Raw genomic sequence first — 16,432 nt, 5'->3', positions numbered from 1 at the left:
TCAGTTGGAGACCAAGCTCTAAATGCTTTACAAACACGGGGTCATTTGCACAACACGCTGCCAACCAGGGTAGAACCAACTGACGGCTGCCACTGGAAGCTCATCATTCGTTTCCTGTGTCATTCAATCAGATTTCAGGCATGCACACATACACACTCAAACAGACATGTAACATTTTATGTGTATGACCGTTTTGTTTATTCACCCCGCCATGTAAGCAGCCATACTCAGCTTTCGGGGGTGTGCATGCTGGGTATGTTCTTGTTTCCATAACGTACCGATCGCTGACATGGATTACAGGATCTTTAACGTGCGTATTTGATCTTCTGCGTGTGTATACACATGAAGGTAGATTGGAAAAATCTCCACCCTTTACCCACCAGATGCTGCCACCGAGATTCGAACCCTGGACCCTCAGATTGAAACTCAACTCTTTAACCACACAGCTATTGTGCCCATGGTGGTCTGGACGCTAGTCATTCGGATGACATGATAAATTGAGGTCCTAAGTGCAGCATACACTTAGCGCACATAAAAGAACTCACAGCAACAAAAAAGGGTTAACCCTGACAAAATTCTGCAGTAAAATTCACTCTGATAGTAAAACAGATATACTTGCAGACAAAAAAAAGAAAAGAAAAAAAGTGCTACAGCATTGTGGTGACATTGCTGTCCCCGGGGAGAGAAGCTTGAATTTCACAAAGACAAATCTGTTGTCACAAAAAGTAATATGATATAAAACAACACAATACAATACAACCGATACAACACAACACAGCACAGTACAGAACAGTATAGCACAGTAGAGTACAGTACAGTAAAATATGATAGAATACAATGTAATACAATATCATACAATAGAATACAACACAAATCAACAATACAATACAATGTACTACAATAATACAATACAATACAAACAACTACAATACACCACAATACAATATAACCAAAACAATACAATTCAATATAATACAATATAGTATGATACAGTACAGTACAGTACAAAACAAATGGGCCACACCCTACAATACAAACCCTACCTGGTGATGTTGATGGCCACGTCCTCACTGACTGTCCTGGTCAGCAGCAGGAACAGCTGGTTGAGCAGCGTGGGCAGGAACTGAACGTACACCGATGTCTCCACCGCCAGCAGCGACTGAACACAACACCAACACCACCCTCTCAAACAAATGTCACCCTCTTTTGCTGGAACTAGTATTATTTGGAAGTCATTATATTTTCACCAAAAAACAGATGATATATTTGTATTTGTATTTCTTTTAATCTCGACAGATTTCTCTGTGTGAAATTCAGGCTGCTCTCCCCAGCGCCACCCATTTTTTATATATATTTTTTACTTGTGTGCAGTTTTATTTGTTTTTCCTATAATCGAAAAGGAGTTTTCTACAGAATTTTGCCAGGAACAACCCTTTTGTTGCCGTGGGTTCTTTTATGTGCGCTAAGTGCATGCTGCACATGGGACCTTGGTTTATCGTCTCATCCAAATGACTAGCATCCAGACCACCACTCAAGGTCTAGTGGAGGGGGAGAAAATATCGGCAGCTGAGCCATGATTCGAACCAGCACGCTCAGATTCTCTCGCTTCCTAGGCGGACATGTTGCCTCTAGGCCATCACTCCACATTAATAATATTCAATCATATTACAGAAGTCATTATATTTTCACCAAAAAACAGATGAAATATTCAATCACATTACCCCGCACAACAGATGACACACTGTGTACCCCGCACAACAGATGACACAGTGTGTACCCCCCACAACAGATGACACACTGTGTACCCCCCACAACAGATGACGCAGCGTGTACCCCCCACAACAGATGACACACTGTGTACCCCCACAACAGATGACACAGCATGTACCCCCCACAACAGATGACGCAGCGTGTACCCCCCACAACAGATGACGCAGCGTGTACCCCCCACAACAGATGACCCAGCGTGTACCCCCCACAACAGATGACACAGCATGTACCCCCCACAACAGATGACACAGCGGTAACCCCCCACAACAGATGACGCAGCGTGTACCCCCCACAACAGATGACGCAGCGTGTACCCCCCACAACAGATGACGCAGCGTGTACCCCCCACAACAGATGACACAGCATGTACCCCCCACAACAGATGACACAGCGTGTACCCCGCACAACAGATGACACAGCGTGTACCCCGCACAACACACCTTGATCTTGTTGAGGCTGTTCATGTCGTCAGTCATGGTGCTGCCTGCCTCCAGTTTTTCACAGTGCTGGAAAAAGTTGTGGAGGTGCTGATCCTGCACAACACAAAGGCCGGATCAGTGTCTAAACCTGTCATTAAAGGCCAGAACAGTGTCTAAACCTGTCATTAACAAAGGCCGGAACAGTGTCTAAACCTGTCATTAAAGGCCAGAACAGTGTCTAAACCTGTCATTAACAAAGGCCAGAACAGTGTCTAAACCTGTCATTAAAGGCCAGAACAGTGTCTAAACCTGTCATTAACAAAGGCCGGAGCAGTGTCTAAACCTGTCATTAAAGGCCAGAACAGTGCCTAAACCTGTCATTAACAAAGGCCAGAACAGTGTCTAAACCCATCATTAACAAAGGCTGGAACAGTGTCTAAACCTGTCATTAAAGGCCGGAACAGTGTCTAAACCCATCATTAACAAAGGCCAGAACAATGTCTAAACCTGTCATTAAAGGCCGGAACAGTGTCTAAACCCATCATTAACAAAGGCCAGAACAGTGTCTAAACCCATCATTAACAAAGGCCGGAACAGTGTCTAAACTCGTCATTAACAAAGGCCAGAGCAATGTCTAAACTCATCATTAACAAAGGCCGGAGCAGTGTCTAAACCCATCATTAACAAAGGCCGGAGCAGTGCCTAAACCCATCATTAACAAAGGCCGGAGCAGTGCCTAAACCCATCATTAACAAAGGCCAGAACAGTGCCAGAACAATGTCTAAACCTGTCATTAACAAAAGCCAGACCAATCTCTAAACCCATCATTAACAAAGGCCGGAGCAGTGTCTAAACCCGTCATTAACAAAGGCCACCAGAGCAGTGTCTAAAGCCATCATTAACAAAGGCCGGAGCAGTGTCTAAACCCATCATTAACAAAGGCCAGACCAGTGTCTAAACCCATCATTAACAAAGGCCAGAACAGTGTCTAAACCTGTCATTAACAAAGGCCAGAACAGTGTCTAAACCTGTCATTAACAAAGTCCGGAACAGTGTCTAAACCCATCATTAACAAAGGCCAGAACAGTGTCTAAACCTGTCATTAACAAAGGCCAAAACAGTGTCTAAAGCCATCATTAACAAAGGCTGGAGCAGTGTCTAAACCTGTCATAAACAAAGGCCAGACTAGTGTCTAAAGCCATCATTAACAAAGGCCGGAGCAGTGTCTAAACCTGTCATTAACAAAGGCCAGAACAGTGTCTAAACTTGTCATTAACAAAGGCCAGAACAGTGTCTAAAGCCATCATTAACAAAGGCCGGAGCAGTGTCTAAACCTGTCATTAACAAAGGCCAGACCAGTCTCTAAACCCATCATTAACAAAGGCCGGAACAGTGTCTAAACCCATCATTAACAAAGGCCAGAACAGTGTCTAAATCTGTCATAAACACAAGCCAAAACAGTATATAGACCCATCATAAACATAGGCCAAAGCAGTCAGTAACTAAAAACATTGTAAACATAAGTGACCAACTTTTAGTGTCTAAACTAATCATAAACACAGGCCCAAACAGTGTCTAAACTCATCATAAACACAGAGAAAGAGACAGTTATCTGTGTGTAGACAGAAGACACCAGGTGCAGACAGAAAAAGAGACAATTACCTGTGTGTAGACAGTAGACACCAGGTGAAGACAGAAAGAGACAGTTACCTGTGTGTAGACAGTAGACACCAGGTGCAGACAGAAAGAGACAGTTACCTGTGTGTAGACAGTAGACACCAGGTGCAGACAGAAAGAGACAGTTACCTGTGTGTAGACAGTAGACACCAGGTACAGACAGAGAGACAGCTACCTGCGTGTAGACAGTAGACACCAGGTACAGACAAAGAGAAAGAGACAATTACCTGTGTGTAGACAGTAGACACCAGGTACAGACAGAGAAAGAGACAGTTACCTGTGTGTACTTCGTCAAGTCTCCACACTCAGCTCTTTCAAGTCTGGCCTTAAAACCCACCTCTTCCCAAAATAGCCTCCCTTGCCTGCCCTTCCTTGTCTTTAGTTTCTGCAGTATTAGAGTTATGCATGCGTGTGAATGACTGGTGCGAAAGCGCTTTGATTTGTCTCTGCACAAGATCCAGCGCTATATAAATACCATTATTATTATTATTATTATTATTATTTGTAGACAGTAGACACCAGGTACAGACAAAGAGAAAGAGACAATTACCTGTGTGTAGACAGTAGACACCAGGTACAGACAGAGAAAGAGACAGTTACCTGTGTGTAGACAGTAGACACCAGGTGTAGACAGAAAGAGACAGTTACCTGTGTGTAGACAATAGACACCAGGTGCAGACAGAGAAAGAGACAGTTACCTGTGTATAGACAGTAGACATCAGGTGTAGACAGAGAGACAGTTACCTGTGTGTAGACAATAGACACCAGGTGCAGACAGAGAGACAGTTACCTGTGTGTAGACAGTAGACATCAGGTGTAGACAGAGAGACAGTTACCTGTGTGTAGACAGTAGACACCAGGTGCAGACAGAAAAAGACAGTTACCTGTGTGTAGACAGTAGACACCAGATGCAGACAGAGAAGAGACAGTTACCTGTGTGTAGACAGTAGACACCAGGTGTAGACAGAAAGAGACAGTTACCTGTGTGTAGACAGTAGACACCAGATGCAGACAGAGAAAGAGACAGTTACCTGTGTGTAGACAGTAGACACCAGGTGTAGACAGAAAGAGACAGTTACCTGTGTGTAGACAGTAGACACCAGATGCAGACAGAGAAAGAGACAGTTACCTGTGTGTAGACAGTAGACACCAGATGCAGACAGAGAAAGAGACAGTTACCTGTGTGTAGACAGTAGACACCAGATGCAGACAGAGAAAGAGACAGTTACCTGTGTGTAGACAGTAGACACCAGGTGTAGACAGAAAGAGACAGTTACCTGTGTGTAGACAGTAGACACCAGATGCAGACAGAGAAAGAGACAGTTACCTGTGTGTAGACAGTAGACACCAGATGCAGACAGAGAAAGAGACAGTTACCTGTGTGTAGACAGTAGACACCAGATGCAGACAGAGAAAGAGACAGTTACCTGTGTATAGACAGTAGACATCAGGTGTAGACAGAAAGGCAGCTACCTGTGTATAGACAGTAGACACCAGGTACAGACAGAGAAAGAGACAGTTACCTGTGTGTAGACAGTAGACACCAGATGCAGACAGTTACCTGTGTGTAGACAGTCGAGACCAGGTGCAGGCGTAACCTGAACAGCGGACGTCCCCCCTCCACCCACTTGACATCATGACCCCCCGCTGTCTGAACAACAAACAGCAACAATGAGGTTAAACTTTACTTACATGCAGGCTTCAATCCCCTAACATCATTTCATATTTGTTGTGTGATGTTTGTGCAGCCATCAATTATACTCACACTTCTTTCTGAAATGAAAACAAATGACACAGTGTGCTTACAATCCATGCATGAACTAACAAAGCATAATGTTTTTTAAACATTTTAAAAACCCATAACAGGTCATCAGAGAACCCATTTGTGTTCACACCCCAACCTCTCAAATAAAAAGGAATCGACAGTGTAGTGTAGTGTGGTGTAGTGTACTGCACTGCACTGTAGTGTACTGTGTTGTACTGAACTGTAGTGTACTGTACTGTGTTGTACTGAACTGTAGTGTACTGTACTGTGTTGTACTGAACTATAGTGTACTGTACTGTGTTGTACTGAACTGTAGTGTACTGTACTGTAGTGTACTAAACTGTAGTGTACTGTACTGTGTTGTACTGAACTATAGTGTACTGTACTGTGTTGTACTGAACTATAGTGTACTGTACTGTGTTGTACTGAACTGTAGTGTACTGTACTGTGTTGTACTGAACTATAGTGTACTGTACTGTGTTGTACTGAACTATAGTGTACTGTACTGTGTTGTACTGAACTATAGTGTACTGTACTGTGTTGTACTGAACTGTAGTGTACTGTACTGTAGTGTACTAAACTGTAGTGTACTGGACTGCTGTGTACTGTACTGCACTGCACTGTACTGCACTGTAGTGTAGTGTAGTGTAGTGTACTGACATTTTTGTTGCAACAGATTTCTCTTTGTGGAATTCAGGCTGTGTTCCCAGGAGTCAGCGCATCACCACAGTACAGCACTGCCCATACTTTCTTCCTTTTTCTCTCTGCATGTGCATTTGTTTTTTCTGTCAAAGTGGATTGTTCTACAGAATTTTGCCAGGGACAACCCTATTGTTGCCATGGGCTCTTTCACGTGCACTGTCTGCTGTACACGGGGCCCTGTTTAGTTTTCTTCTCATCTGAATGACTAGCATGCAGACAAAAATCCTGGTCTGTACATGAGACCAGAACCTATGGACATTCGCTTCCCAGTTGGGCGCATTACTTCTTTTTCGTTCATGGGCTGCAACTCTCACGTTCACTTCTATGTACACGAGTGGGCTTTAACATTTATGACTGTTTTTACCCCGCCATGTAGGCAGCCATACTCCGTTTTGGGGGTGTGCATGCTGGGCATGCTTTTGTTTCCATAACCCACCAAACGCTGATATGAATTACAGGATCTTTAACGTGTGTATCTGATCTTCTGCTTGCGTATTCACACGAAGGGGGTAAAGTGCAACACTTTAACCACTCGGCTGTTGTGCACAGCTGACAACAAGGAGGAGGAGAAGAGCGCACCTACCCCCTTTCCAGGTGACAGTGTGTCATGTGCCAGGTAACCTGCAGGTAGAGAGCTGGCCACTGGGATACCATGCTCCCCCACCACCACCCTGCACACACACACACACACATATACACGTGCGTACACACACACACACACAAACACACACACACACATAGACACAGACATACATGGACACACAAACACATACACAAAGATACAAACATACACACACAAACATACACACACACAAACACACACACACACAAACATAACACACACACACACACACATAACACACAAACACACAAACATAACACACACACACACACACACAAACATAACACACACACACACACACACACACACATAACACACAAACACACACACACACAAACATAACACACACACACACACAAACATAACACACACACACTCAGACACACACACACACACACACACACACACACCATGATCAGACTGTTCACAAAGCACCAATACCCAGTGGGCTGTGAGAGGGGATTTCTTCCATATGACACCACACACAAGTATGTAGCAGCAGAAGATAACAAAATAAATGTCACTGTTTTCAAGAGCACCAGCAAAGGTCCAGAACAAAATCTTATTACACATCTTTTGATCTTAAGAGCAGCACACATTGTATTTTGCTGGGTTCCTCCACATCTTGCTATTCACTACGAAGACTGGGCTCACAAAGGCTACAAAAAAGGTGCAAGACACAAACAGGGAACCACAGAACTACATGTTCCTCTGTCAATACAAGAAAACTATTGCTCATTGGAGTAAGCATCGTGGGGCAGGGGCAGGCAATAATACTGGCAAAATGGCAAAGTTTCAAATGGTTATCTAATACTTATCATTTGGAAACTATCCATCAAAAACAGTAATGTAATCAGATTCAGACAGGTTCATGCATTGTATCACACAGGATAAAACCGAACGCTTTTGTAACTAAATTCACCAGAGATACGAAATGCTTATGTGGACAGTGTATTACTAGTAAACACATTACTTGAAAGTCAATGTTTAAAAGCATTCCCACCAATTTTTTTTTCCGAGATCTCTGGATTGTATTTTTTTTACTATTTTAAGACATTGTCTGATATTGCAATAGGTTTGCTGTGCAGTCTGATAGAACACCTGATACAGTTGTTTGATGTTAGGTTGGTCTGAACTGATTTTTTGTTCTTTTCCCTGTTTTTCCATTGCTGATATTTTTCATTTTAATTCTACACACATGCACATACACACAGACAACACACACACATACACAGAGTCATACCTTCCCCCTCCCCTCTACCCCTCCCCAAACCCCAACCATCCCTCCTTTTTTGTTTCCTCCTCTGTTTACATCACAGTGGAAATGTGTAATACTAAAGACGAGTCTTACAAAACATCCCACCCCCACACGCCTCCCCCATACCCCCACCTCCCCCACCTCCACACACCTCCACCTCACCCACACACCTCCCCCACCTCCACCTCACCCACACACCTCCCCCATCCCCCCCACCTCCACCACCCCCACCTCACCCACACACCTCCCCCACCTCCACACACCTCCACCTCCCCCACACACCTCCCCCATCCCCCCCACCTCCACCACCCCCACCTCACCCACACACCTCCCCCACCTCCACCTCACCCACACACCTCCCCCATCCCCCCACCTCCACCACCCCCACCTCACCCACACACCTCCCCCACCTCCACCTCACCCACACACCTCCCCCCATCCCTCCCACCTCCCCCATGCCCCCCACCTCCCCCACCCCCACACGCCTCCCCCACCCCCACATGCCTCCCTCACCTCCACACACCTCCACCTCCCCCACACACCTTCCCCACCCACACACACCTCCCCCATTCCCTCCCACCCCACACACCTCCACCACCCACACACACCTCCCCCACCCCCTACACACACAAATAAACTGCCTCACCTGCCATCCTGCAGGAGGGGCATCCAGGCGTATCCCACCGGGGCTTCAATGGTTTCCTTCTTCTTCACCGACGCTGAGGACAGCCGGCTGCCGCTCTTGGAGGCCTCGCAGCTGATGTGGTAGAAACGGAAGAACAGGTGATGCCGACTGTGTAGCTGCACCGGCAAGGAGATCTTCACCTGCAGCAGATAATAATAATTATCAAAGATAGTACTAATATGGCGTAAACTCCCCATGTAATGTTAATATGGTGTAAACTCCCCATGTAATGTTAATATGGCGTAAACTCCCCATGTAATGTTAATATGGTGTAAACTCCCCATGTAATGTTAATATGGTGTAAACTCCCCATGTAATGTTATGGTGTAAACTCCCCATGTAATGTTAATATGGCGTAAACTCCCCATGTAATGTTAATATGGCGTAAACTCCCCATGTAATGTTAATATGGCGTAAACTCCCCATGTAATGTTAATATGGCGTAAACTCCCCATGTAATGTTAATATGGCGTAAACTCCCCATGTAATGTTATGGTGTAAACTCCCCATGTAATGTTATGGTGTAAACTCCCCATGTAATGTTAATATGGTGTAAACTCCCCATGTAATGTTATGGTGTAAACTCCCCATGTAATGTTAATATGGTGTAAACTCCCCATGTAATGTTATGGTGTAAACTCCCCATGTAATGTTAATATGGTGTAAACTCCCCATGTAATGTTATGGTGTAAACTCCCCATGTAATGTTATGGTGTAAACTCCCCATGTAATGTTATGGTGTAAACTCCCCATGTAATGTTAATATGGCGTAAACTCCCCATGTAATGTTAATATGGTGTAAACTCCCCATGTAATGTTATGGTGTAAACTCCCCATGTAATGTTAATATGGGGCCAACTCCCCATATAATGTTAATATGGTGTAAACTCCCCATATAATGTTAATATGGGGCAAACTCCCCATATAATGTTTATATGGGTCAAACTCCCCATGTAATGTTAATATGGGGCCAACTCCCCATGTAATGTTAATATGGGGCCAACTCCCCATGTAATGTTAATATGGTGTAAACTCCCCATGTAATGGGCTTTCAGTGCCTTGCATGAAACAGCACATATACAATGGTGCATAATAACACACCCCTGCACATGAAAAAAAAAACCATGTATGTGTATCTATACACCAAGACAACACTTCAAACTGGATGTGGAGAGTTAGTATCATACTCCCTGTTTGGTTTTATCTATCTGGCATGTCAAACTGTCATGCAACACTTTGACATGACGCAGCGTGTGACACCAAGCGGCTGTTGTCAGCCACACTTTGACATGACGCAGCGTGTGACACCAAGTGTTGTCAGCCACACTTTGACATGACGCAGCGTGTGACACCAAGTGTTGTCAGCCACACTTTGACATGACGCAGCGTGTGACACCAAGCGGCTGTTGTCAGCCACACTTTGACATGACGCAGCGTGTGACACCAAGCGGCTGTTGTCAGCCAGTCAGTGCACACATTCACTGGAGGACCTTCAAGAAAACACATTTCTGTCTCTCTTCTTCTTCCAACCTCCCCCTCCCCTCTGACTCACCACTCCCCCACCTCTGCCCCCTTTTGTTTGAGAGTCACCACCAAAACCAAAGTGAATGGATCAGTAACATCATGTCCTCTCTCATTTGAATGGGTTTTTTTAACCCAAAGTGATTGGGTTAGTCAAGTCATGTCCTCTCATTATCTGAATCAAAACCCAAAGTGGCTGGGTCAGTAATGTCATGTCCTCTCTCTTATTTTATTTTTTAAAAATACCCACAGCAACTGGGTCAGTAATGTCACATTCTCTCTCATGATTTGTATCAAAACCCAAAGCGAATGGGTCAGTAACGTCATGTCCTCTATCAGTCTGAATCAAAACCAAAGCGACTGTGTGGACAGTAACGTCATGTCTCTCACTGTCTGAATCAAAACCAAAGCGACTGTGTGGACAGTAACGTCATGTCTCTCTCAGTCTGAATCAAAACCAAAGCGACTGTGTGGACAGTAACGTCATGTCTCTCTCACTGTCTGAATCAAAACCAAAGCGACTGTGTGGACAGTAACGTCATGTCCTCTATCAGTCTGAATCAAAACCAAAGCGACTGTGTGAGCAGTAACGTCATGTCTCTCTCACTGTCTGAATCAAAACCAAAGTGACTGTGTGGACAGTAACGTCATGTCTCTCTCACTGTCTGAATCAAAACCAAAGCGACTGTGTGGACAGTAACGTCATGTCTCTCTCACTGTCTGAATCAAAACCAAAGCGACTGTGTGGACAGTAACGTCATGTCTCTCTCAGTCTGAATCAAAACCAAAGCGACTGTGTGGACAGTAACGTCATGTCTCTCTCACTGTCTGAATCAAAACCAAAGCGACTGTGTGGACAGTAACGTCATGTCTCTCTCACTGTCTGAATCAAAACCAAAGTGACTGTGTGGACAGTAACGTCATGTCTCTCTCAGTCTGAATCAAAACCAAAGCGACTGTGTGGACAGTAACGTCATGTCTCTCTCAGTCTGAATCAAAACCAAAGTGACTGTGTGGACAGTAACGTCATGTCTCTCTCAGTCTGAATCAAAACCAAAGTGACTGTGTGGACAGTAACGTCATGTCTCTCTCAGTCTGAATCAAAACCAAAGCGACTGTGTGGACAGTAACGTCATGTCTCTCTCACTGTCTGAATCAAAACCAAAGCGACTGTGTGGACAGTAACGTCATGTCTCTCTCACTGTCTGAAACAAAACCAAAGCGACTGTGTGGACAGTAACGTCATGTCTCTCTCACTGTCTGAAACAAAACCAAAGCGACTGTGTGGACAGTGTGTGGGAAGGGACTCACCTCATCCATGAAGTTGGGGGTGGTAGAGTGATGCAGCACAGAGGTGTTGGCCGTGGTGGTGAACACAGACATGCCAGGCAGCCCGTAGATCCGCTGAAGACATTGTATTGTATTGTATTGTATTGTATTGTATTGTATTGTATTGTATTGTATCGTATTACTGATTTTTGTCACAACAGATTTCTATGTGTGAAATTCACAGTACACAGTCTGTAAAGAGAAACACAGACCAAGACAACATATTTTTTCACAGCACACAGTCTGTAAAGAGAAACAATAGAAACACAGACCAAGACAACACGTGTCTTCACAGTACACAGTCTGTAAAGAGAAACACAGACCAAGACAACATATTTCTTCACAGTACACAGTCTGTAAAGAGAAACACAGACCAAGACAACACATGTCTTCACAGTACACAGTCTGTAAAGAGAAACACAGACCAAGACAACACGTTTCTTCACAGTACACAGTCTGTAAAGAGAAACACAGACCAAGACAACACGTTTCTTCAAAGTACACAGTCTGTAAAGAGAAACACAGACCAAGACAACAGTCTGTAAAAAGAAACAAAAGAAACACAGACCAAGACAACACATGTCTTCACAGTACACAGTCTGTAAAGAGAAACAACAGAGAAACACAGACCAAGACAACACATACCTTCACAGTATACAGTGACAGAGAAACACAGACCAAGGCAACAGTCTTCTCACCCTCAAAGGAACGGCTCTGTCATCATCGCTGTCTTTCACTTCTATACTGCAGGCAATGTTCCGTGCCTGAAAACAGGTGGTTGGTGGATAACACAGGACAACACACTTCCATAGGTGCACAGATGCTTATACATGCACAAGTCAAACACACACACACAAATACAGAATCTTCCACTATCTGGTCAACACACACACATACACACACACATACACACACAAACTCACAAACCACAAATACATAACTACACACATGCATGCTTGTGCACACCCACACATGCACATACACAACCCACACACTCTCCCAAACCCTCACACACACACACACACACACACACAAAATGCACACAACACATACAAAACACACATACTCTCTCTCAACTCATTTTGTGCCCACCACACCCCATCCCTTCACTCCCCTCCTCCCCCACACGTGTTTCAACATTCATTTCTTCCTTATTTTCATTGTTTTTCTTCTTTTCTTTTTTAAATGGCTTGATGTAAAATAAAAGATTTTTTTTTTTTTAAGTACTTGCTGCTTATTCAGTTTACCATCTTGATATTAAATTCTGACTTTGAAAACGCTTATCTTCATTAAGGTATTCACCACCCTGAAATAAAATTTTGACTTTGAGCTTTGACAGTGTTTACCTTGGCAAAGGTCTTCTGACTGACAGTGCTTGGCAAAGGTCTTCTGACTGACAGTACTTACCTTAGCAAAGGTCTTCTGACTGACAGTACTTACCTTAGCAAAGGTCTTCTGACTGACAGTACTTGGCAAAGGTCTTCTGACTGACAGTTCTTAGCAAAGGTCTTCTGACTGACAGTACTTACCTTAGCAAAGGTCTTCTGACTGACAGTACTAACCTTGACAAAGGTCTTCTGAATGACAGTACTTAGCAAAGGTCTTCTGACTGACAGTGCTTACCTTGTCAAAGGTCTTCTGACTGACAGTGCTTACCTTGGCAAAGGTCTTCTGACTGACAGTACTTAGCAAAGGTCTTCTGTCTGACAGTGCTTACCTTGGCAAAGGTCTTCTGACTGACAGTGCTTACCTTGGCAAAGGTCTTCTGACTGACAGTGCTTACCTTGGCAAAGGTCTTCTGACTGACAGTGCTTACCCTGACAAAGGTCTTCTGACTGACAGTGCTTACCTTGGCAAAGGTCTTCTGACTGACAGTACTTACCTTAGCAAAGGTCTTCTGACTGACAGTGCTTAACTTGGCGAAGGTCTTCTGACTGACAGTGCTTAGCAAAGGTCTTCTGACTGACAGTGCTTACCTTGGCAAAGGTCTTCTGACTGACAGTGCTTACCTTAGCAAAGGTCTTCTGACTGACAGTGCTTACCTTGGCAAAGGTCTTCTGACTGTCGTACTTGAGGGCCAGAGGGTAGACGTACAGGTGGTTCAGGTAGTAGTCAAAGGTGCCACACAGGGAGGCAGACTCCGGAACAAACTCCTCCACCTCTAGTGCGGGGCCCTCCACAGGAGGGCTGGCGAACGGCTTCACTGGCACCAGCGCTGATGTCAGCGTGTCTGAAAAAAAACAGTGAACACATTTACATGAGAAAGGCACCTTCAGAATTCAGTCTGAAGATAAAAGAATCTTCTTTGTGATATAAAACACATGTGAAAGCAAAAACATATAACAAATATAAAACACTGTGATTTTTATTTTTAAACAATTGAAAATGTGCGGTGGCCGGATGGTTGGAGCACTGCATTCTCACCCAAGTTCCTGAGTTCGATTCTCATTTAGCACACCAGGTGGGTTAAAAGTGGAGATTTTTCAGTCTCCCAAGTAAACGTGTATATTTTATGGAGTAATGGCCTAGAGGTAACGCGTCTGCCTAGGAGCCGACAGAATCTGAGCATGCTGGTTCGAATCACAGCTCAGCCGCCGATATTTTCTCCTCCTCCACTAGACCTTATGTGGTGGTCTGGACGCTAGTCATTCGGATGAGACAATAAACCAAGGTCCCGTGTGCAGCATGCACTTAGCGCACGTTAAAGAGCCCACGGCAACAAAAGGGTTGTTCCTGGTAAAATTATGTAGAAAAATCCACTCCGATAGGAAAAACAAATAAAACTGCATGCAGGAAAAAATAACCCCCCCCCCCCCTCCCCCTCAAAAAAAAGGATGGCGCTGTAGTGTAGCGATGCGCTCTCCCTGGGGAGAGCAGCCCGAATTTCACACAGAGAAATCTGCTGTGATAAAAAGAGAAATACAATACAATACAATAAAAGCAAGAATCACCCCCACACATGAATAGACAGACCACAAACACTCCTCGGTCTCCCAACCTCCGTTCCCCCCCCTTCCATTCCCCCCACCACCCCCAAATCTACACCCCACCCCAAAAACACAAAGCACACAGTGAAGCATACCCCAGCAGCAAAATCCAGGACAAAAGAAGAAATCACTTCATAAAAGATAAAACAACACTGGACGCTAGTTAGTGGTCTGGACACAAGTCCTTCAGATGAGATGATAAACCGAAGACCTGCATGCAACACGCACTCAGCACATGTAACAAAACAAACAAACATGACAACAAAAGGGTTGTCCCTGGTAAACTTCTGCAGAAATAAAACAGACTGATAGTGAAACAAATACACCTGTACACAGACAAGAAGGATCGCCTTGCACTGTGGCAACACAGGTCTCCCTGTGAAGAGCGGCCTGAATTTCACACAGAGAATTCTGTTGTGGCGAAAAGGAATACAATATAATACATTACAATACAATGGTTCAGGCAATACTAACTGTCTGGAGTCTGGTCAGCATTCAACTGCTCAAAGTTGATTCGCAGAGTGCCTGGGATCACTTGTAACTTGGAGGACTTCTCTGGCCTGAAAACACACACACACACACACACACACACACACACACACACAAACACACACACACACACACACACACACACACACACAGAACCTAGTAAAGAGAATTTCATAATGCACCACCAAAACATCATCTATCAATACTGTCACTGTCCTTTCTGCAACACATCATTCTCCTTCAGTCATTCTTCTGTAGCAGGATTATGATGCTCTGGATACACACACACACACACACACACACACACACACACACACACACACACACAATCACTAACACATGCACACACACACACACACCACACACAATCACACACAAACTGTATCTCAAAATAAGAAATAACACAAAATAAGACGGACATATTCTCACAAAATCCACAACGTGGAACTGAACATCAAAAGAACTCTGAATAAGCAGCAGACATCTAACATCCACACATTAATTGTTCATACATTAAATAAATTTTCAAAAGAAGTTCTTATAAAAGTATTGACTGAAAAGTTCAGGAAAGCAAGAGCAGGAAATAATTTCTACAAGAAACCACTCATTTCTTGAAATCTTTCCACAAGAAACCACTCACTTCTTGAAATCTTTCTACAAGAAACCACTCACTTCTTGAAATCTTTCTATAAGAAACCACTCACTTCTTGAAATCTTTCTACAAGAAACCACTCACTTCTTGAAATCTTTCTACAAGAAACCACTCACTTCTTGAAATCTTTCTACAAGAACCACTCACTTCTTGAAATCTTTCTATAAGAAACCACTCACTTCTTGAAATCTTTCTGTAAGAAACCACTCACTTCTTGAAATCTTTCTGTAAGAAACCACTCACTTCTTGAAATCTTCCAGCTGTTTGAGAATCTCTTCGTCAGTAAACTTGGAGCCTTCAAACCGGTACAGAGAAAGGTCAGACGTCCCAATCATCGTAGATGCCAGCGGTCTGAAAAGGCACACACACACACACAAAAACAACACATCAGCTCAGATCAGAATGAAATACCAGCTTTCTGAAAGTTAATACTGTACTGAGGAGAAAATAAAACCATCAAACTGAAGGAAAACTGTGAAAAATGCCAACCATACACAGAAGACAAAAATCATGAGCAGGATGAGTGAAGCATACGTGTCATTAGCTCATACATGTC

At 44.0% G+C, this 16,432-nt stretch overlaps 1 protein-coding gene across 8 annotated transcripts in view; it reads right to left on the bottom strand.

Annotated features, from left to right (window-relative positions):
- The window catches only part of LOC143289044 (dedicator of cytokinesis protein 9-like), a 141,925-nt gene that overhangs the window by 110,632 nt on the left and 14,861 nt on the right, over nucleotides 1–16,432 (bottom strand). For all 8 annotated transcript variants that reach the window (XM_076597843.1, XM_076597837.1, XM_076597839.1 and 5 more), the window contains exons 7-16: nucleotides 16,120–16,227; nucleotides 15,210–15,295; nucleotides 13,791–13,978; nucleotides 12,447–12,512; nucleotides 11,731–11,823; nucleotides 8,860–9,038; nucleotides 6,917–7,004; nucleotides 5,428–5,517; nucleotides 2,211–2,303; nucleotides 1,044–1,159 (exon numbers count right to left, since the gene is read on the bottom strand). In XM_076597843.1, the coding sequence (XP_076453958.1) occupies nucleotides 1,044–1,159; nucleotides 2,211–2,303; nucleotides 5,428–5,517; nucleotides 6,917–7,004; nucleotides 8,860–9,038; nucleotides 11,731–11,823; nucleotides 12,447–12,512; nucleotides 13,791–13,978; nucleotides 15,210–15,295; nucleotides 16,120–16,227 (1,107 nt within the window). The remainder of the gene's footprint in view (nucleotides 1–1,043; nucleotides 1,160–2,210; nucleotides 2,304–5,427; nucleotides 5,518–6,916; nucleotides 7,005–8,859; nucleotides 9,039–11,730; nucleotides 11,824–12,446; nucleotides 12,513–13,790; nucleotides 13,979–15,209; nucleotides 15,296–16,119; nucleotides 16,228–16,432) is intronic.

Source organism: Babylonia areolata, chromosome 13 (genome assembly GCF_041734735.1).
Source record: "Babylonia areolata isolate BAREFJ2019XMU chromosome 13, ASM4173473v1, whole genome shotgun sequence".
In the NCBI taxonomy this organism is placed as follows: Eukaryota; Metazoa; Mollusca; class Gastropoda; order Neogastropoda; family Buccinidae; genus Babylonia; species Babylonia areolata.
The sequence above is the reverse complement of the archived record's forward strand: the minus strand, read 5'-3'. Positions and strand labels throughout refer to the sequence as shown.